Consider the following 22254-nt stretch of genomic DNA (forward strand, 5'->3'; position numbering starts at 1 on the left):
CAAGATTGTAATTTGACCTTGAGTTTATTGAGATTATTTTTGCCAAATTTGCAAAATATAATTATGTCTGACAGATATAAGTTTCATTCATCCAGTTAATCACCTTGTAACTTATTATATTTATCCTGGCTGCTTGCAGAGTCCAAGCCTTTTGTAAACTTTGTCATCTCTCTGTGGGGATTGTAGTAGTTCTGTATGTGTGTATGTAGGGGTGTTCTTTTGCATGTGTTTCTTTTGGGACCATTTGCTTCAGACATGCGAGCACATTTAAACTGGTTCTCATTTTTAGTGCCTGTTTTACAGTAGACTTGGTTTTGGGAATAAGGATTCTAGTTACACTTACGTGAAAATATTTGTTGGGGTTATGTATATAAATGTGATGCTTGGGGCCATGACAAACCAAGCTAACAGTCAGCTGTCTGCCAGTGGGCTATAAGTGAGTGTCTGTCACCCTAATTTGTGGGGTGTCTTTCACAACACTGGGACTAGTCAGACCCCCCATCTGTGACTTTTTAGCCGATTCAGCATGGTGGTTGACAAGGCCTGCGTAGTGTGTTTCCAACTCTTTATCAGACATACTCTCAATTTAAGTACTGTAGCTATAAACCGTCCATGGTGTGCAAGTGTGGTATGAAAATGTTAAGCAATTACTACTTTGTAATGGTTTATATCTGTACCTCTAGGTTTTCCACTTGCCCGTCCTCTCATGCAATCATGATGCATACATTATAGTTGGCTGTTGGCTTTAGTCTTAGGGGTGTGTTCAAGTGCCCCTTGCTGGCCCAGACAAACATGACATGAGGTGAAGCAACAGTTAGATTTTGGTACAGTGCATCTCTGCTCTTTAACACAAGTATTTTCCAACAGAAGTGTGTGTCAGATGGTTGAACACTTAAACCACAACCACATTCTAATTTCACAGCATCACATAATGAGGCTGCCCAAGGTATCATATTCCTGCTTTTTAGTTCCTTTGGACGCCCCAGAAGTGCCATTATTTGAAGCCAGAGGAAAACTTTACATACACACACAACTGCATTAGGGTTAAGCACCAAAACTTCTGAGTAGGGTTAAATTAAAAGACAGATTACATAAAAACAAAACATCACATACCTAGATATAGTGATGACATATATGTACTTCCTTAGGGAAATAACCATGTCCACAATGTTGTGTAACAACTATGATTATAGTCCACAATGTCTGGCCCTGGAGTCAAACCCTGATCTACTGTGGGAAAGTAGCTCTACTTCTAGTAGAAGGCATTATAGTTATTACAAATGGCCTAACTCACAGGGCGGGAGAAAGGACTGCCATAGAAATGATGATAATAGACATTTAGACATTCATTGTGTTGCACTTGTATGAAAAAAGGACAAAAGAAAAAGAAACCTAGATGTGGGGAAGATGGGGGGCCAGCTATGTTTGAAGCATATTAACCTTTAATGTTAGGGTAAGGAAATCATAATATCCCTAAAGGCCCTCGCCAGCAAAGAACCACAGAGTCTGTGTGTTGTTGTATCCATTTCAATTCATTTCTAACAGGGACACAAAATGAAGAACAGACAAAACTGAGTTATTTTAGGCTTCAAAGGGCCATTTTGTCAGACATGGACTATTGACACAATATACAGTATATTGGCTATTGGCAAATTCACCCCCAAAAATATTGGCATCCACTTTTATATGCACATAAAAATACAAGCTATGTTATCAGATATAAAAGCTATGATATGCAAGCTAAAAGCACAGCCCTAAAAGTCTGTTGTAAAATAGTGATAACACGCTGTAAATGACCACTGGGAGCCACAAACCAAAAATATCAGTACAACCCTTCTAGTACTTGTATCAGACAGACAGTCAACATGACTGTGCGCTTGTTAGTGGATTCATAAAAACAAAAAACATACATCAAACTCTTGCCACTTAAGAAGACATGGTTTACTGCATGTAGAGAATGAGAATGTCTGTCTTGCTTTAGGAAAAGCAGGTCAATGAGACAATTTAGCAAACATCAGAATATTTTGCATAGTACATTTAAATTCTGCAGTACAGGTACAGATACATCTCTTTTATACACTAACAAGCACAATTCTTTTCGAAGTAAAAGACCTCGGAAAGTATTTCATACACAGACAGTGGTGGTGTTTTTCTAGGACATGGCATACCTGACAAACACAGGTTTGCAGTAACAGTAGCAGGTATAGTCTACTGGCAGTTTCCCTGTGAGGAGAAGATTCAACACCTTTCTGCACCAGCGCCCTAAAAGCATTGCTCTTGGTGCCTAACATACTGCTGTGAGTGTGTACGTACAGTATGTGTGTGTCAAGAAATGCTCACATATGCCATTGAGGCAGAGATACAAATCAAAGCTATTTGTGAGACAAAAGGGCTTTGTTCTTCAGGTCAATGGTGTGTTTTATGTATGTGTGGTTAAATAGGGAGCTGAGTGCAAAGAGAGGTCTTCCCAGAAAAAGTCTGAATAAATAAAATCATAGGATTTATCGCATAAATAGAATTCCCTATGATAGGATGTACAGGATGCGCTTCCCTAAACCCTCCACTAGTTTACAGGTCAACAAAAGCATTAAATAAGCTAGTGGGGAAAAAGTGGAGAAAAGTTTCTATTAGAAAAAGTGCTGAGAACCTGATTTGCCCCTTGACTGACACAAGCCGTTCTCCATACTGTAAGTGTCAGGGAAGAATATGTCGACGTAGCAGTCTTAATGAATAGCGCTTTTTTATGTATAGCCATCTTTATTTAGAATTCATAAGCAGTAATGTGTATGCGTGTGCATTGGGGAGGAGGCTTAGAGATACAGGCTTTCTCATAAAGCAGCAAATGGCCTCTTGTGCAGCTATCTGAATATCACAGTTTTAATATGTTTGAGGACTGAAGTCCTTTTTTACTGTCTCCCCTCCTCTCCTCTTAGGTATATCTTTCCCATTTGTCTCGTTGTCTTCCTTCATCATTTTTTTAGCCCAGGATAGTGTCCCATATTTCATTGTGAGCTGGACCTGTCAGCAGTAGGATGGAGATGTACATTCATAAATGTCCATCTTTCTTTGTATATGCAAATGTAGCAGTTTACTTAATTAGTATAAGTTGGCCACATTATACAGAAGCCCAGTTAGCTGGCTTGATTCTTAAAGACTAAATTTTCTTGCTTTAAGTAAACTCCAAGTTACTTTACTACACAAAATAATTACTTCACTTCAGATCAGAGTACAGACCTTCCACTCCAATCCGTCCCGAATATTTGACCTGCAGATATAGTGGGAAATGGTAAATGGTCTGCACTTATATTCGCTTTTATACCTATTGGCACTCAAAGCGCTTTACACTGCTTCTTATTCACCCATTCACACTCACAATCACAATCACACACACACTCACACACCGATGGGGGAGCTGCTATGCAGCTGGCCAACACTCACCGGGAGCAACTAAGTTGGGGTTCAGTGTCTTGCTCAAGGACACTTCCACATGTGACCGGAGGAGCCGGGGATTGAACCAACAACTGCGAGATTGGTGGTGAACCGCTCTACCTTCCTGCTGGCTCTCCATAGCTTGACATTTAGCATGCAGCCTGCTTTTTTCAAGCAACTTATGTTGAATATGCTAGTATGGCATGAGTGGTCCATGGGATACAAGCTTTTTGGGTGTCAGCAATGTCTGGGACAGGGTTAGGCTAATAGAAGTCCAAAAGGAACGGCCAAATATTTTAATATTCCGAGTTCGATCAAAAGCCATATGCTCACACTTTAAAGTGTGACATAGGTGAAAACCTTCTGTAGTCTTGCTGTCCGCAGACTGAACTGCAGCCGAGGATTGCTGAAGAGAACCGAAGAGACCGACTAGGATCTTCAGGGCTAAACAGACTCGTATATACCAACGTCACAGTCACCTCAGTGTTGTAAATATCACTTTTGATTCTTCCTGCCTGCAGACTTTAAAGAGTGTTAATAACTGTTTTGCTTTGTATTTAGGGCTTTTAATAAATCTCCTTGTATCATAATACAACATGCATCATTACACAGATAGCATGAATACTATCTCAAGGTGAGTTAAATAAAGACACCCACCAAGTCTATAAGTTATAAGAGTTATCTACAGGGTAATATTTTTATAGAATCATGATGCATATTGTTTCTTTTCCATTCACTTCTTTCATATCTTGTTACTGTGTCCTGTTCAGTGGCAAATACCAGAGAACTTAAAATACTCCATCCACATGCAGTATATGCTACGTAAAAGTTAAAGTTTAGTAACATAAATTGAATAATAACAAGCCTAAAAGTTAATTTTGAAGGTGACATAAATTTGTGTTATGTTCTATTCAGCTCCTGACAGGATAATTCATTCATTGTGTTGCTGTGGGATGAAGAACCTTACCCTCCTCTTCCTCCTTCTTCTCATCTTCCTCTCGGGAACTTGAATTGAGGGGAACCAAGATATGCCCTTGAAGAATAAACACTTATTTTTTTTCAATTTTCTTGGCAGGATAACAAAGTTGGACACTGCACACTGATGTCAGGGAGGGTCAGCGCAAGAGCTAATGCAAATGATAGCCCCACCCACAGCTGCAGCACTGTGACATCATAGCAGGGCCCCATCATGCTCGGGGCCAGATTTCAATGCTCCGTTTCCTGGGGGGCACAAATTGTCCTTTGTTGGAAAAAGGACAAGAGGAAGGAAAGACAGACAAAATGTCTATCTGTGTTTTTGCATGTGTGTATGTGTGGCAATTCCATATGTGTCTCCATCAGTAGCTAGAATTGTCCTTTCTTTACTTATTAGTCTTGAAATTCCTTTGAAATTAACTATATAAAATATGCTGAGATGGATTTTTAAATTAGATAGATGGCCCCTTAAGGGGCTCTGTCCTTTCTCTCGGTTATGATAAACGTACTTAGTTGCTGATAGAATCGGGGAACATGGCAGCATAGCTGAAACAAGTGTGAGGCAAAAAAACATCACCTTAGAACAGTGGAAACAGATTGTACATGATACTGACTAATAATTGAGTTGTTATGGTTGATAAGCAGATGCAGTTTGTGCATTAACACATCTAGGAGATACTGAGAATTATTATCCATTTAGAGTTGCCACAGCCCCCTCTCTTTTATCTCTCCTTTAGTTCTCTACCAGCTCCTGAGGGAAATATATCTGTAGCTTTAGTTGCAAAATTCTCCACCAAATTTATTACCTCACATCTACCTGTGTCTGTCAGCTTTTTGGTAAGGAGCAGGTAGTGTGCTGTGAGCTTTAAGAGCTTTCTGCTGAAACCAGCACCCTGCTGTGGTTGAAAATGAAGCAAAGAGAGAAGTGAGAGTGAACCAAACAGTGAGGTTGCAGCCAGAAAATCAAGACAATGAGCTCAAAGACAGTAAAAATCTCAGAAGAGTTTATAAGAAATGCAGGGTTAAGGTAGAATTATTAGCCGATCCCTCTCTTACATTCATTGTAACTTGATTCACAATAGAAATGATTTTAAAAAAACATAAATAAGATCTAATTTAGACCCAGAATCATTCTTGAACGTACTTGATTGTGATATAGCTTAAATTTTCAACGTTGATGAAGAGTGTGGTGTTCAGCTTGATGCTGGTGGTAGTTGTTGACTTGAGGTCACTAGAGGAGAGGTATTTGTGGTATTTGCATGGTGAGGACAAGAAACCTGAGGTACTGTACACACTGCCCCCTCCTGGCTGAGAGTATTAAAAGCAAAGCACTGATTGTTTCTGCCCAAACTTGCCTTTGAGTCTCTGTAAAGCTGCAAGATTACATAACCTCACATTAAATCAACTAATGACCTTTCTATAACTTTACTGGACAGCATTCTGGGGACAGCGGAGCAAACACCCATGGAAGCTGTGTGGTCACCCGATCCTCAAAAGTCAAACTTTAAGTCACCGAATGAGCGTTCAACGTTCATTCTCTGTGGATTACTGCTGTGGAAACCCAGTGTATCCATTAATGGGTGTCTGGATTTATTCTATGCATGCAAACACTGAATCTACATGTGCAAGCCTATGAGCACATACACACTGTTTGTGTGCATGTGTGTGTGTGTGTGTGTGCTGGTAAAAGAAAGATGAGGCCTGTTGTTTGTGCTGACGAAAGAACAGTTGCTGCTCACCCCAGGTTATTTTTTTTGGGCCATACCGAGTTGAGTGGCAGCAGAGGGCTATAAGCACAGTCAACCAAGTATTTAAAAAAATCATTGGAGCAAGCATAGTTTGAAATGACACATTCACATCACCTCCACAGCATCAAGCTTTTCCATTTCCTGTAATTAAACAAATATATGGATCAAGGAAGAGTTAGAGCTATGTCTCTATTTTACAAATCATCTGAAGCTTTTGAAATCCGGTTCTGAATATAGGGGAGTTAAAGAAGGAGGGAGATAAAGAGGAGGAAGCAAACTAGCACACAAAGTGGTCTGGGATGCATGAAGAAAGTGTAGCGCTGTGCTGAGCCCTCTGGTGGTGATGGGAGCGCAGGGCTGCTGCCTTCGTCAGCTCTCGGGAACACCGTGTCCATGAACGGGCCTGGAATACTGATGCCACAGTGCAGGGGTGCGGGAGCTGCAGTCTGCCAGGCCCAAGACAAACGTCTGTCCTCTACATGGAAAGAGGCGTAAGGGGACCTCTGGCTCATCTCTGACCAAATTAGAGCGTATGTGATTTGGATTTTTTTTCACTCAAAACTAACTAACAAAACACATGAATCATACCTGTTTACAGCTTAGTACATATTAGAAAATAAAAAGTGTGAAATATAAGCTATTTTAATATAGTCAAGAGAAGTGGGCTCAGCCCTAAAATATATGAATGATGCATATCCAGATCATCCATGCTGCAGCAACATGTGGTGCACTTTCCAAACTAGAACATAGCATTATTATTTGTTACCACATGTCAGCTAATCTGGTTCACCAGAGCTGTGTAGGTGTGGTTCCTCAATTGTGTCTTAATCCTTATTGGTTCAGTAAGTACTTACATGACCTTTGTCCAATCAATTAACAAAGTGCAAAGATGAAAATACACATACACAAATTTCTCAGCTGAAAATGACCTTTTTTGTCTTTTAATTATTTTTTAGACTGACAGAATCCTTTCAGCTAATTTCCCCCAGTCCCGGCAGAATAACAGTTGTCAAGCAGTCAGATAGTTACTGTTTGATCAGGAGAAGCCTGTGGCCTCCATTCATTGTAATAGTGGTCCTACGTGTGTGGTTGTCCCCTCCGACAGTCTGTCCTCCTTTCAGACACTGTGCCCCAGCGCAGCCCAGCTACTTCCCTCACTCTGCAGGACGGCCCACCGCTGACTCTCTGCCAGCCGGCTGACGAGCACGATGCCAGGACACACACCGACCCACAGATGCACACACCTACTTACTGTACACACACTCTCACATAAATCAAATGCTTGGCCCTCCTCTCTGCTGTCCCAGCATGCACCCTGGTTACCTGGCTGCTGTCCCATTAGCAACAGCTGCTACCTCAGGATGCTTGATAGCACACACACAAAAATGCAGTCACGTAAAGTAAAGTCCCAAAGACTGGCCTATGGGCACAAGGAAAGTTTCCAGGAAATTATCTATAGAAAACGGGAGCTGCAGAATAAAGGATTACTGATATTACTTCATATTAGAATATTTAAAGTTGTTTATTTCAAATTTATTTATTACATAGAAAAAAAACTAGGCTATGTATCTTTTCCTTCTGTACATCTGTGTCCATGGCGCCTGCTTCATTTGTCCCAGCATGTGATGAAAGCTCATTTTAAATGTCAGAGGATTCAACTAATTGGGTGGAATGATGCGGAGAGAGGCCTTTATGAAAAGTGCACAGAAATGCTGTTTGAACTGATACACAGGGTCATGAAGAGATCGCCTGCTGGGACACCTTACCACATCTGAATGGGACAAAAGGAGCAATCAATGGCATCATTCTGGGCTGTTAACTATCACATTTAGCAGGAAGGGGCCATTATGTAAAGCAGAGCTCTGTGGATGTTTTAAAATGCAGCCCTGCTTGTTCTGCAGCAGGCCAGGGGTCAGAGCCTCTGGAGGTCATAATGCAACAGCCTGGACATCTCCATAACTGGCCTCTGGCCCCAGTGACACAGAGTTTCACCCTCGCTTCCTCATCCAGCTGCTTCTACATGTACAGCAGCCCTCCTTATTGGGCTCAGTTTATTAAAAGTGTCCTTCAGAGGATATTTTCTCACAGCTGTAGAACTGCTTTGGTAGAGAAAAATGTCAAATTCTTTAAGTGCTGCTCAATTGTCCTTAAACTCCCTTGACTGCAGGTTAATGGGAGATAGGTGGGACCTTGAACAGCGTTACCGGAAATCCATATTTCTGCTAAGAGTGCTAAATATTATGCAGAGACATCTCAGAGAGGTGGTTTGCAGGACTTCTAAAAGGCCCTCTGGAGCCCCCTCAGTGTCTTCCTCATTACCTGCTGAAGTGCAGGTTTTAGTTTTGACAGTGATGAGTCAGACTGGATGATGTTGGGGCTTAATTACTGCACTGTGACTGCTAGAGTTCTGATGTCAGCCAAATACAAGCCTTACAGCTCAAGGACACATATACCCAGTAAAAACATGCAATGTTAGCTAAACCCAGAGTCTTGCTGTCCATCAGTTCTGCATAGGTGGCTCCTCTCATCACAGCTGATGCCGACCTTTCAGCTGCAACACAGAAAACTGTGCTCAGAGACTGATCACACATCACAAGCTCAGAGGCCATTTAAAAGTAGTGATGGGAAGGTAACTGCATTTACTTAATTACTGTTAAAACCTAGTGGATGGCAGTCTGCATTTGGAACTAAAATATAAAATCAGTTAGATTTACAACACTATAGACATATACAAATATTTGTGTCACTGTAAATTCAGCTTCTGGTATAAAAGGCAGCCAGGTTTACATGTCCTTCAAGAACAGCTTTGAGCTTACAAATCAATAGACAAACCTCAAATCAACACATACCTTCCCCCAAAAGACCAATGTTTTTGGTCCTAGGATTCTTAGCTACCCTGTGCAATTTAGGTAAACTAATGTGACGTTAAGATTACACTTTTCCCAGCTTCCACAAAAAAGTCAAAAACACCATAGATTGGGAACTTGGCTCAACTCTTGCTGAATCCTTCACCCCTTACATATGACAGAGTCCCACTACAAACTGACCAAGTAACAAAACCACTTACTGAGCATTTATATGCTGAATATTGTCTTTACCATCCTGTTTTCCTACTTTTATATTTGACCATTTTCCATGTATTGATTATGAACCACCACCACAAGGGGACCATGTGTTTTAAACACCATTCCTTGTAAACAATTTTAGCGAATCAACATTTGACAATAAGTTTAGAAAGGTGCCAAGATGTTTTCTTAAAATAAGTGTCTTTTAATGTGCTGACCCAAGCTAACCTACAACCAGATCTGACCAGACTTTCCTCTCATGTCCATGAGAACCAGAATTTTCCCGATGCCAGAGTAAAAATAAAAAAAACTTTAACACATTGTTCAGTCTCTTTTTTATTAAATAACTGCAGAACAGTGACAGACAATGCAACAGCATTCTGTAAATGCACTTTAAGCAGTCTCCTCCTTGGCAATACGGTCCTTCTTGAGTGGTCCCTGTAGACATGGGAAGAAGAAAAAGATAAATGAAAAAACAGACCATGAGCTGCATGCCAAAGCCTCATTGTCTCATTTGTTCAGAGCAGCCAGTGTTTCCAGAGAGTGAACAGGGAGCAAGTACAAAGAGGCACTGCTCCCCTGCCTCACTGGAGCTCACTGTAGCACTGGAATGGAACCCAGAGTTCATACTGAGGACTGAACCAGGTTACGAACAGTGCAGAGTAATGGTGAAAAGACACAGGATGCAATTTAAAATGTCAAATTTTAAACATGTGGAGAATGAACATTCCAAATCCAAAATTTCTTTAAAAAAAAACAAAAAAAGGGCCTAAATTGTTTATTTTATTTTTTGATGTGAACATGCATCTTAAAAAATATAAAGAATTTTTTATGAGCGGCTTTTGGTGCCATCTTACCATAAACGCCTTCTTTTCCTCCACAGTCTGGAAGCGGCCATGACCAAACTTGGAGGTGGTGTCGATAAACTTGAGGTCAATCTTCTCCAGGGCACGACGGCTGGTCTGAACCAGGAGAGACTGGGGAAAAACATATTAAAAATAAAATCATTTAGGAGGTACAGCTGCAGGCATTATACACCCATGGAACAGGGTCCTGTTCACTTATAAAACTACAATATACAACTAAAACTGAGTAAGAGATGCATATTTTATTGTTATTTTTTTTTTAAATAAAGCCCTTGACTTCATCCTCACCTTGCGCAGAGTCAGAACCCTCTTCTTGGTTCCCACAACACATCCTTTCACCATGACAAAGTCATTTCTCACTTCTCCGTAGTGGACAAATCCACCCTGTGAACAAAAGAAAACGTGAGTCTTTTTCCTGGGATGTAACAAGCAGACAGGTTGCATGAACGTCACGTACCAGGGGGTTGATGCTCTTGTTGGACAGATCATATTCAGTGGAGGCATTGTTCTTCACCAGCTTTCCATCTTTGGTGTGGTAGCCCTGGCCAATCTTGTAGATCTTCTTGTTTATCTCTGTACGGTGGTGGTAACCTTTCTGACCAGCACGGGCCACAGAGAAGGCCACACGGGCAGGATGCCAGGCCCCAATGCAGGCTACCTTACGCAAACCACGATGGGTTTTGCGAGGAAGCTTCTTCGTGTGCCAACGGCTAGTGACACCTAAGAGTCAAACAACGGTTACGGATGACGTGTTGCTTTAAGGAAGGGTTAATATATGCAAAATACATTTAAAGACTTGCATATTGCATGACTCAAGATATTTAACCTCATCTTACCCTTGTATCCATGACCCTTGGTGACCCCAATCACATCAATCATCTCATCCTGGGTGAACACTGTATTGACAGGCACAGCCTGCTCCAACTTCTCACGGGCCCAGTCCACTTTATCAGAAATGGTGCCTCCGTTCAGCTGCACCTCCATGAGGTGAGACTTCTTCTGCCTCAGTGGCAGCAGACGCATCTGTACAAGAAAAACTCTTGTTAGAAAGAGATTATATTCACAACAATACAGTAGACAAATCAAGATTATAGCTGTGCAGTCTCAGAAGGAAGGCAGCATGGAAGATATCCTCATATTGATCGGGCGTCATGCCTGACGCAAATTCCGTGGTCTCATCACTGACTAGCAAAACCCCATTAATAAAATGAAAAGAAAAACTAACCTGTGTGTGGGTAATGACACGGATGACCTGGCAGTACTTCTTCATGGCAGCAAAGTCCTTCTCCAACTGCTTCTTTCCCTCTTCATCCTGCCATTTCTTACAGTACTTTGTGAAAGCCTTCTTCTTGGACTTGTACCTGAGCGCACAGGGCATAGCAAGAACACATGTTGGCACAGGTCCTTCATAACCCCAAGAGGGCCAGCGGAAGAACACAGTGCATAGCTGCTCACCCTCCCTCCATACGGAGAAGGGGGCTCCGTCAGCTAAGAAGAATTTCGGCTCATGGCACAGTTTCTAAGAAGCACTTTCCACTGGCCAGAGGAACCCGGAGCTCATCAGGGCACATGGCACCTGAGCGGAGCTGCCACAAGGGCCACCGTAATGTTAGACTCACTCAGTGAAACACAGGAACTAACATCTGCTTCAGGTACACAATTCATATTCAGCATTAATGCTGTATCTCACCAGTTCTTGTAGAAGCGACGCTTGCACTCATCACTGACATGTTCTGCAAAGATGGTCTTGAAGGAACGCAGGCCACGAGGGGTGTTGACATAACCCACAACTCCAACGACAATCATGGGTGGTGTCTCTACAATGGTCACAGCCTCAACCACTTCCTTCTTGTTCACCTCTGCATAAGAGAAAGGTCAAGTCTTACTGATTGCAATAGTACCTTCTAGTGCAGAAACTACATTTTAGCTCCTTGTGGTGTAGGCTGCGCTCAGTACTCGACATTCAGCAAGGGGTATAAACCCCATTCTGTCCGCCCGTCGAGAATCTCATCACAGGCAGACCATCATAGCCTACACAACCACTTTTAATAGCAGGCATTTTGGTTTTAACATGAGAACATAATTCCATTCTGTGTAATAGATGAAGAACATGTGGTATATGAATAGGCTAATAAGGGGGGGGGGGGTCACCCCATTTGTTCCTTTTAAGGTCCCACCATATGACGACTCTACAACTACATGAAATGCACTCACTGTAACTATTAGTTTTCCTGTTATGGCAAAATGTTTGCAATTTAAAAAATTTTTTTAACTAAATTTCAATATACAACATTTCTCAAGTTTCACTAGAAATATTAAAATGTTTAGGCCCAACTCTACTCACTTGAACCAGGTCTGTCGACCTCACGGACAATGTGTGTCATGCCGGCCTTGTAGCCCAGGAAGGCAGTCAGGTGTACGGGCTTGCTGGGATCATCTTTGGGGAAACTCTTGGCCTTACCACGATGACGGCGGCTCCTCTTGCGGGGCAGGAAGCCCAGCGATCCGTGGCGCGGAGCCGAAAACTTGCGGTGGGACTGTGAAGGGGAGAAAATAGTTAGCTGGTCCATGCTCGTAGCAAGTAATCGTAAGAAGTTGTAAAACAGTATGGCAGTTGTACAAGGGCTTTTTAGCCAAGCTAGCCATGTCGAGTGTTGCAGACTATCCTAACGACCCACTAACCCGACTTTTTACCATAACCTTAAATTTACAGCACAATCGCAACATGTCATTATTAGAATTTAAACAAGGTTGTCGTTTTGCAAACGAAATAGTTGTGAAGCTTAGTAGCGGCCTGGGTCGAGCGGCCATCTTGAACAGCGAGTTGCCGGTGTGGCTATGTCACTCAGTAGTAACATAACGAACTTATGGTTAAAATTGCAATATTGCTCCCAATTAATCTACACCACATCAAAAAAGCGCCTGTTAAAATTGTGTGAGCCTCTAAAACAAAGAACACGTCGCGGATGCTTTCGATAACACATGGATGAAAGTGCAGAGTCTGAGCTACGAATAGCACACACTCACCATTTTGTCTCCAATCCGATTTGAAAGAGGCCGTCAAAGAGGAAAACTGGCAATATATAAGAGAGGAAATATCGCGGGGTTCTGCGTTACTAGCCAGTGTGAAGACCCGCCCATCAGCATTTAAACCTGTAGATGTTAAATCAAGCGGCCGTTAGATGTCGCTGTTTAGTTGTACTTCTTACATTACAACGAGAAATATTAAAACGTTTTGGTATTTATAATTGACCTGGCATCGCGCCCTGACATATCTTAAGTTATTTTTATCTTATTTAAATTGTCAATACATCATTGACAAGTTAAAGTTGTGAGGACGAGCAGCCGTGTATTCTCTAAAAATATTTCAGTGTTTGAGACTCAAGTGGATCCGACCTTACCATGTTCTGTGGAATAGCTATAAGAAACGTGTTCTCTGGCTTTGGGAACCACTTTGAGAAACTTGTTTGGTCAAATCGATTCGTGAACCTGTTTGTGAAATTACTGTTCGTAAGCCTGTATTGTAGAATTAGCCCATTGTCGGCTAAATTGAGAAACGAGGAATACAATACATGTTCAATGTTCTTCATAAAACGATCTCTGGAGTGAATATTTGTTGAACCATCAAATACAAGTAAGATCGCCTCTACAAAGACAATTCATTTAATATTGTCTATAACTTTGTGTGTAAGTGACTTTATGCTCATCTCAATCAATATGAATTATAACTAACGAACAGATGTGGTTCAGCTGAAGACCCACTTGTTTGGAAAGGGTTAGCTTTTATATTTGTTTTATATTTTATGCTTTTACTTGATTCCTGATTTGACTTTAAATCAAATCAATCTTTTGATGCTAAGAAATAAACCACACATTGCAGATTTTAATATTTATTACTATTTGATTCATTACAAAAAACAAAGAATAAATATTTACACCTTTCAGTTTAAGGCAGCAATAATTTGACATGGTCCAGTGTTGTAACAACTTTGATGAGTATCATTGCAGAAAATCTGTGTGAGTTTTGGGAAGCCAACTCCATCATTTTTCACAGATCTTGTTTCTCATATAGCCAGGAATTCTACACTCAATTGCCAGTTTATTAGGGACACTAAGAAATACCCAATTTTATTTTACCTTCAGTAAATCCTGCACCATTGTGAAGGTGCAAATGTTCAATTTTTGTTTTGCAGAAGTTCTGATTCAACTGTACAGTCATTGTGGAGGATGTAGTTTGTGCCAGATGATGTTGCTGTAGAGGTTTATTTAGGCCAACCTCCAGTGATAAACAGGATGGACATAATAAAAACATTTATTAATGTAATGCTTACAGCTCAACATCTCACACACTACATCTTCTAAAATGATCACACAGAATCAACACTTCTTTAAAATTGTATTAGTCTTAGCTTTGTGTAACAACTTGCAATAAATGTATTTATACTATAAAATAAAACAATGTCATGCATCAATAAAAATGCATTTTCAAAGGTCAAAGGTCATTCCAACATCAAACATTGTGTGTCATATGTGACAAATTTAAAAACAGATATATGAAAAATTTAACTTCACAGCTTCTGTGTTGCAAGTGCTACAATTAGACAGATCTAATCAGCAATCCAAACAGATTTGTAAGCCATCTCTGCAGTAAATAAATATGTTTTACCGCTACAAGAATGCAGTTTGGACAAGCGTTTGTACTATATTCTGTACTGAGCTGTGCTTTTTACAACATGCAGTCTGTCTCAGGCACTGCAGAACTTAGGAATGAGAACCTTTTCAGTCAGACTCATGCACCTGTAGTCCTTAAAAAATGCTTGAGATTTGCCATCAAGCCTTAATATTAAACTACTGCCCTGCATAGATCAACAATTATGTAATTTTAACAGGTATTCTGATACCCATGACAGCATTGCCTTAACTCTAAGTTTCATGCCCAAATACACATAATAAAATGTTATGTGTGTCCGTATCAGTGTAACTTGGATTCTTGTTTTTCTTTAGGATTCTCGTAAGAAAGTTTATTCAAACCCTTGACACACTCTGAAGAATCGCTCAGTGTGGTGTCTCAAGTCATTAACATAAAAAAAAAAAAAGAAGTAATGTTCATACAATATTCAATTCAGGCCCACTTGTTCTTCAAGCTTTTGTTTGAGAAACAAACTCTCCTGATAATAATGTCTCAGTATTCTTCTACCAGTGAGAATTATTAAGTGCTGCACACACAGACTTCAGCATGCCAGTTGCTCTCGATCAAGGTTCATCTTTTGGAAGAAAGCTTTTCCAAACTCATAAGTGCTTATCATAACAGCACATGCTGGAGCCACTTTGATCACCCTGGGCATAAAACCTGGAAGAAATAAGTAATTTACTGTACTGTACTTACATCTTTTAGCAAAACAGGATATGCTGCACATTACATAATACAACAGCTATAAGTGTGTACCTGCAAAAAGGCCCCTGTAGCCCAACTCGGCCCATATTTCCTTCATTATGTGCCATGTGGATGTGTTTTTCTTTAAGGAAACTAGGAGGAAAAAAAGAAAACGGTTTTAAGAACATTTGCATTTGCAGTGCATATGATGGAAGAAAATAAATGTCAATTGATTTCTCTGCCCTGTGCTCTTGCAGTTTTCCATCAACATACTAATAACTCAAAAAACAGAAAAAACAAACAAACAAAAAAACAAAACCCATTTCTCATATTTGTTTAATCATAAAAGATCCAAATTTTGATTCTTACAGGAATCAGCTTTTTTTGCACATATACCTAAAAGGCAACACTGGCTTTATCACAAATCACAAGCAGAAACACACCTCCCAAAGTATCCATCTCCCCCAGTTGGATTTGTCTACGTGTCTTCACCACGTCGAAAGGCAGTGTCAGGATTGCAGCAATCTAGACACCATGACAGACATAAACAAGCCAGTGATCAGACTGAGATTTTATCTGTACATGAAGGATAACTGTTCATATCAGAAGAGTATTTGTTTAATCACTGCTTATTAAATGTGAATGTAGGTCAAAAACTGGCCTGATTCTCTGACAATGCACTTATTGTCAAACTCTGTTATCAAATATTTGAGTGTTAAAATATCCTTCTGACATTTAGCCATGTACAGCCAGTTATCCAAAGATAACATTGTTTTATTAAGTTATGTTTTTTATTTTGTCTCAGTTTGAGTTAAAGCAGAAAATAAGTCTGATTACATCAAGTTAAATGATGTTACCATGATTTCTGTGTTGGTCATAAACATGCTTATATGCTGTAACACAGGGCAGGTGTGTGAAGATTATTGTTGAGTACTTACAGCTCCAGAGACAGCTCCTGCAGTAAAGCTGATGGAGAAGTTAGCTTGAGGCATTCGAGACTGTTCACACAGCTGGGCCTTCACCAGTTCATAATTAAACCAGTACAATGCTGCAATTACACATAAGCAGGGACAGTTCTTTTTGTTTCACTTGCATTTATCTTTCCGACAACCACCAATTTTGCTATTCCTGTTAAAGGGTGTAGGTGTGTTTGTGATATCGGACTACATAGATTAACATGACTATCAGTAAAAATATATTATTAAAAACCTTATGTGTAGTAAGAGGGGGAAATAATAAATGTGAGATACTAGGAGTGACAAACATTGTAAATAAAAAGTGCAAAAAGTGTTAGATTACTTTTTATACCTTGTAAATGTGGAATAAACACTAAAACAAAATTTTACATCAAGGAAAGATTTTTCCACCTTAATTCTAAGATGATGCCTAACCAGATGATGCCTTTTTCAGTCAGGAAATGTTTTGAGATATTTTCCCTCTAACAATTGCTCACAGATCATTTTCAATCTTAAGACTTGTCTTCCACATGCTATATTATACTGGATTCCTTGTATTCTCTGATGATCTTACCAGAGAAGGGTACATCTCTGAGAACAGTCGGTCCCCATCCCCTCCACAGTGACAGCAGGCCATTCTGGGCCACAGCAGTGCGGATACACACTCGCAGTTCGCTGTACGACAGTCGACGGGACTGCATCTTAGTCCTGACCAACTCCAGAGGACTAATCACTGTCACAGCCCCCACTGCAACACACACACACACACACACACAACCACACGAAGTCAAAAACCTATTACCATATTACAGTTACAATATCCATGTGTGCTTGTGCTTTTAATGGACTTACATCTGGCCAGACCACCAGCGACTAGGGGGATGTGACTGCCCTGAAAGCCCAGACCGTATCTCAGAAAGTCCCGCAGCTGATCGTAGCAAGTAAAGTAGATGATGGTGGCAGGTACTGCCATAACCCTGTATAAACACACACATGCAAATAAACAAAGATTTTAAATGAGTAAGCGTGGAGACTGTAGACACTGTAGGCCACATCAATAGAACCTTTTCATATCAAAAGTGGTGTCACCCCAACATGTACATTAGCTTTCATAAATGTATTCTCACACTATCACACATATTCCAGATGAGAGTTTTGAGACTCACAGTGTTGGTGGTAGCCCACTCCACAAAGACCTGAGTCCTTCATACCGAGTAATTTTCACAAAAGCATCCTGTGACACAAACAAATATAGTATAAAACAATTTTATATAAAATTTAATATTTCTATTAAACTTCTGAGGCACATAAACCAGGATAAAAGCCAAGCTACCCATGTTCCCAGGACTTCCAAGTACTCACAAGTGTCCCACTGAACTGTGTTGGTGTTTTGTACCAGCTGGTGCAATTGGTTCTGTTCTGGCAAACATAGATGTGATCCATCAGTCCATTACAGTACAGGAAGCACTTCCCTGTGAGAGACAAAACAACCAGCAGTCAAGAGTGTTCAAAATAGCAGCAAACTATTTAACTATATAAGAACTAGATTTATAATTCACAAAGAACTTTTTTAACTTTGTGAACTGTTTCACAAACAAATTTGTTATCTAAAAAAATATGTGTCCAGCCTTTATAGAACTGACATGCAACCAAGAGATACAAAAAATAAAATAAAATGAAATCCACCATCTAAAAGTCAATTGTGTGATGAAATACATAAATGGTATTATTAACATTTGGGGTATTTATTAGTGTGATAAATTCTGTAAGGTACTATTGTTTGCTAAATTGAGTTCTACAACAGGACAGAAGGGAAAAAGATTTTTAAAAACACATGCAATGGCAATGACCACAAAGGCACTCAGGAGATAGCAACGTGGTTGTCCTTGCTATTGGTTACTCTGCCTGTTTAGTTTGGACTGTTTAATGACAGACTATCAACAATATTTTCACAGAAACTCCAAAAAATAAATTATTTCACAACATGCTGCAATTTCAATTTACATTGTGGCCATATCACTGGAAATGCAAATATACATTTACAAGGCACACGATCACAAGTCAGATGGAGTTCAGAAAATCTTCCAGGAACAAAAGTTGAAACTGAGGAGCAAGGACAATCAAATGGAATAATTTCAATGTTGATTTTTGTTTGTTAGAAAAAGTGAAAGGGTTTTTTAAGGCCAAACAAGAAACAAGTAGTGAAACACGAACAGAAACATGTAGACTCATGTGGATGTGTTTGCAAAGTTTTTTTTTTTTTATTGTTTGTTTTGGCAAGAGATGTTTGTTAGTTGAGCACGTGGCCATATACAGAAAGCTGTGCTAGACCACCATGTTATCAATCAGCAGTTTTTAAGCATGCCTTAACGATGGATCAGATACTCACACTTGGAAGGGCGGATGACACCACCCCACGGGGCAGAATCACAGGCTAATGCTGTGAAACAAAGCAAAAGGCCAAAAAGATAAAAGACAAAAACAGAGCATAAAAACATGGGTTAAAACACAATGCATAAAGCACACAGACAAAGGTAGTAAAGCTAGAAAAGAAGTGAGACTAAAACGTTCTGCACAAGCATTTTTTATAAACAAAGCCAGTGTTTTTAGTTCCTAGAGGATGTAAGAATTATATAAAAATATTATTTTTATATAAAAATATGTTGAAAAACTTCTCTTAATGTAGACAGGTTCTGGCAAAGCTTACCAAGACTCAGACTCCCTGAACAACCATTTTTCAACTTGTTTTCTATGCCTTTAGTTTAGGGTTTAAATATAAATTCATGTATATAAACTCCCTTCTGACGTCCCTATATTAATATATTTCTCTGCTTGTAGCTAAAAAGGTTCTCCAGATGACATCTAAGAGGAATTTTTCATCGTTAGGAGTTTATATGATGGAGGAGTTTTGAAAAAAACAGGATGACCACGACTGCAAACTCCCTGATGTGAGCAACAAGACGACAAAACGAGGGAAGTTTAATGGCATTCATTTACATTTACGACCCAAACTAGAACTAAAAGAAGCAAGTTCAATACGTGTAAAGTCTTCCTTTAGATCCTTAAGATGGCTCTTATTATTTTTGCTTGAATCATTTTCGGAGCCTTCTAATTTATTGTAACCTGAAAATAAAAACTACCTGATGCATACATGGTGAAGTGTAGATGAGTTTGGCAGAGCAGGAAGAGAGAGGGTTGAGCGGAGCAGTTAAGCTAATGTACAATCTAAACAAGGGAAGATCAAATTCTTGTCCTACCTTGGTGGAACGGTGTTTGCTGAGCCTGCAGTCGTATCTTCACAACATCCAGCGGTGTAACTGCAAACAAATTATTTGATGTGATTATCATATTTACAAAAGACTTTGCAAACATAGTTGGAAAAACTCGTTTTATAACGATAAGTTGTGGTTTGACACTTTTTTCTGTGATCTTACCAAATACAGATGTGAGAAGAGCTCCAGTGCCAGAGGCCAGCATCTGCTGCACTGGTGAGATGGCAACCACTGGGACACTTACGGCCCCCTCCCCCATCCTGCCCACCTGTCAGACAAAGAGAAATACTACACTACGTCACATAAACTTCATGAAAGTGTCTGAGCCTGTCAGACACTGTAATTCAGGCCCGTTGACTGTAGCCAGGTGTGTCCTTGTTATGTAAAGCAGCTAAAGCATCAGCAAACCAACAGTACTGAGGTCAGTGTCCTGCTATGGCAGATACCTACTCTTGTCATGCTCCAAATTAATCACATGGCAACCCAAATTACATAAACAAAATGTAGCACTAAAAAGAACATAAAAGCAACTGTATATTTTGTCACTAACGAACAGATTAATGCTGTGAAATAAAGTTGGAAAACATTTAACTATTAAATAAAGAATTTGCAACATCTTATTTCAGATATGTGCAGATTTTTCTTTATTTTAAATTGGATATGTTCAAGTTCTGAACTGTTGCTTGAATTTAGAGCCAATGTCCTTCATGTATGTGACCTAGGACTAGGTGGAGTTTTTATAATGTGTTCGTTGAAACACTGTGATAGCTTATCTATAACGTACAGGTCTCCAGTCTCACCACAGCCATGAGAGCCATGCCTCCTGACCCACTGCTCACATAGGAGATTTAGTCACAGAAAAACAAACATTTCATCATCCAGTGATTAAAAGGAACAAAAACTAATTAAAATAAATTAAGAAATACCTTCAAAGAAGATCTGAGGACTTACACTTAGCGTTACAATTATAGCCACTTAGGGCAGAGGATTTGCTACAATAAGCTGCTTTCCAAAAAAGTGCAGCTTCCAACTTTCTGCTTTAATGCCCAGCATAACCATTTAGCTACAATGTGTTCTAACATGAGAAGATACTTTGAAATGCACCTAAATGACACAATTAAATGTAATTCAGGGTTATCATATAATCTTATGCTGGACATGCTTAATCAGTGTAAGAATTCTGCTGGACCAAGAAAGCAGAAATTAACAGTCCCACAAATAGAGACACCTGATATTTAGAGGAATTTTTAAACTCAAATGCACTACAGGTTTTATGTAGTGTTCACCAAGTCACAGTCACATTTGTTTACTTAGTACTTTCACTGTCATACCAGTCTAATTATGCATAGCATCCGTCTGAACCACGTTCTTAGTAAGATACGTGATATGAATACGTTTCAACTTATTGTTTGCACGAACGTATTCACATTTATTACACACGTTTGTTTTCACAGTATGACCTAAACAGATAATTATAATATAATTAATGAAAATAATTGCAAAGGAGGCGGAAATGCATAATTACCTGAAAATGGAGGGATGAAGCTAAAAACTTTAGTACCTTCGGTGGCCTCGCTTTTTAAGACCCTGGCACATCTCGAAACGTAACGTTAGCTGCTGCACTAAATTCAGGGCTGTTGAACATGATGTTCTTTTTGTCCACCATTATCTGGGTAACTTCGCTACATACAAAAACGTAACGTATATGAATTACGGATAAGCCTAACTTGAGGAGGATACAGTTGAATTAACAGCCAGTATGTTAATCTGACATATGCACTGGAGCAGCTCTTTAGGAAATTCGTGATGCTGTAACTGTCATTATTTGACTGCAGCTTAGCTTGGGTGGCTAGCTAACGTTAGCTTCAGGGTTAAATAAACAGCCAACGTTCACATTACTCACCTCTACTTCGACTGCCAGCGTCGTCGTGAAATATTGGCCTCTTCAGCCATTTCAAATAAGTAAATGTTACGTTACTGCCTAACGTCACATTTAAGAGCCGCGGTTAAGCCACTCCATCGTGCAGAAACTGCCCGGGTACTCCATTATGGTCTACCCGCAAACAAACTTGTTTATGTCCTCAACTGGATCGAGGCCGTTTGAGTACGACTCACAAAATGTGCACGCACTGAATAACGACGTCACAGATCTGTAAACCACCACCTTCAATGATGGCCATATGTCACTGACAGAGAGAGGCCGGTGCGTATGATATACCGATCTTTGTTAAAATGAACGACTTCTAAGGCGCTGACATTAACTTCCGATTCACCACTTAAAGGGAAACACCTTTTCAAACCCATTTTCAAATTTGCAAAACCTTCAATGCCTACATGAGAAAACCATCACATTTCTTGAACGATAATTCCCGAAAACACCGCTTTACATTTAGTTACAGATTTGTAATAAATTAAATTTCACAATCAAAAATGATTTCACATGCAACATTGACAGCATTGAGCAATGGCTTTGAAGGCACATTGAGAAAAGTGGAATGTGAATGGTTTGAGGAAAGCTGAGAGAACCACACTATGGTTTATTAAAAAAGAAGTATTTGAAGAGTAAGTA

General features: G+C 39.8%; 2 protein-coding genes and 2 non-coding genes across 7 annotated transcripts; all 4 read right to left on the reverse strand.

Moving 5' to 3' along the window:
• Positions 1 to 9535: 9535 nt before the first annotated feature.
• rpl3 (ribosomal protein L3) lies at positions 9536 to 13244 on the reverse strand. Its single transcript, XM_067475961.1, has 9 exons — positions 13111 to 13244; positions 12428 to 12620; positions 11774 to 11942; positions 11309 to 11444; positions 10920 to 11106; positions 10541 to 10803; positions 10372 to 10467; positions 10075 to 10194; positions 9536 to 9655 (listed from the first exon to the last, which is right to left on the reverse strand). Exons 1-9 carry the CDS (start codon positions 13111 to 13113, stop codon positions 9611 to 9613), a joined length of 1212 nt encoding a protein of 403 aa, XP_067332062.1. The 5' UTR covers positions 13114 to 13244; the 3' UTR covers positions 9536 to 9610.
• On the reverse strand, positions 9746 to 9878 carry LOC137100647 (small nucleolar RNA SNORA54). The gene has a single exon (XR_010910952.1). It is a non-coding gene; the product is annotated as a small nucleolar RNA SNORA54 (small nucleolar RNA).
• LOC137100650 (small nucleolar RNA U83B) lies at positions 11182 to 11273 on the reverse strand. The gene has a single exon (XR_010910955.1). It is a non-coding gene; the product is annotated as a small nucleolar RNA U83B (small nucleolar RNA).
• Positions 13245 to 13957: 713 nt separating the features above from the next.
• On the reverse strand, positions 13958 to 21867 carry slc25a39 (solute carrier family 25 member 39). 4 transcript variants are annotated; one of them, XM_067475963.1, is made up of 13 exons: positions 21589 to 21863; positions 21211 to 21367; positions 19848 to 19953; positions 19671 to 19730; positions 18803 to 18853; positions 17776 to 17885; positions 17580 to 17647; positions 17266 to 17390; positions 16988 to 17161; positions 16396 to 16505; positions 15901 to 15982; positions 15530 to 15610; positions 13958 to 15433 (listed from the first exon to the last, which is right to left on the reverse strand). In XM_067475963.1, the coding sequence occupies exons 3-13, from the start codon at positions 19942 to 19944 to the stop codon at positions 15315 to 15317; spliced, it is 1077 nt and encodes a 358-aa protein (XP_067332064.1). In that variant the 5' UTR covers positions 19945 to 19953; positions 21211 to 21367; positions 21589 to 21863; the 3' UTR covers positions 13958 to 15314. The 4 variants fall into 4 exon arrangements, with proteins under 4 accessions (XP_067332064.1, XP_067332065.1, XP_067332063.1 ...); XM_067475964.1 differs by lacking the exon at positions 21211 to 21367 and having other exon boundaries at positions 19848 to 19973; positions 21589 to 21864; XM_067475962.1 differs by lacking the exon at positions 21211 to 21367 and having other exon boundaries at positions 21589 to 21862.
• Between the last annotated feature and the right edge of the window lie 387 nt (positions 21868 to 22254).

Source organism: Channa argus, chromosome 15 (genome assembly GCF_033026475.1).
Source record: "Channa argus isolate prfri chromosome 15, Channa argus male v1.0, whole genome shotgun sequence".
In the NCBI taxonomy this organism is placed as follows: Eukaryota; Metazoa; Chordata; class Actinopteri; order Anabantiformes; family Channidae; genus Channa; species Channa argus.

Excerpts from the sequence above, each read along its gene's own strand:
- rpl3 (XM_067475961.1), bottom strand. Across the intron at positions 11,107-11,308 it reads GTGTCATTACCCACACACAG|ATGCGTCTGCTGCCACTGAG; the intron begins GTTAGTTTTTCT and ends TTTCTTGTACAG. Across the intron at positions 10,195-10,371 it reads GGGTTCTGACTCTGCGCAAG|TCTCTCCTGGTTCAGACCAG; the intron begins GTGAGGATGAAG and ends GTTTTTCCCCAG.
- slc25a39 (XM_067475964.1), bottom strand. The coding sequence starts at position 19,944 with ATGGGGGAGGGGGCCGTAAGTGTCCCAGTGGTTGCCATCTCACCAGTG. Across the intron at positions 17,162-17,265 it reads CGCTGGTGGTCTGGCCAGAT|TGGGGGCTGTGACAGTGATT; the intron begins GTAAGTCCATTA and ends TGTGTGTTGCAG. Across the intron at positions 15,611-15,900 it reads GGAGATGGATACTTTGGGAG|TTTCCTTAAAGAAAAACACA; the intron begins GTGTGTTTCTGC and ends TTTTCCTCCTAG.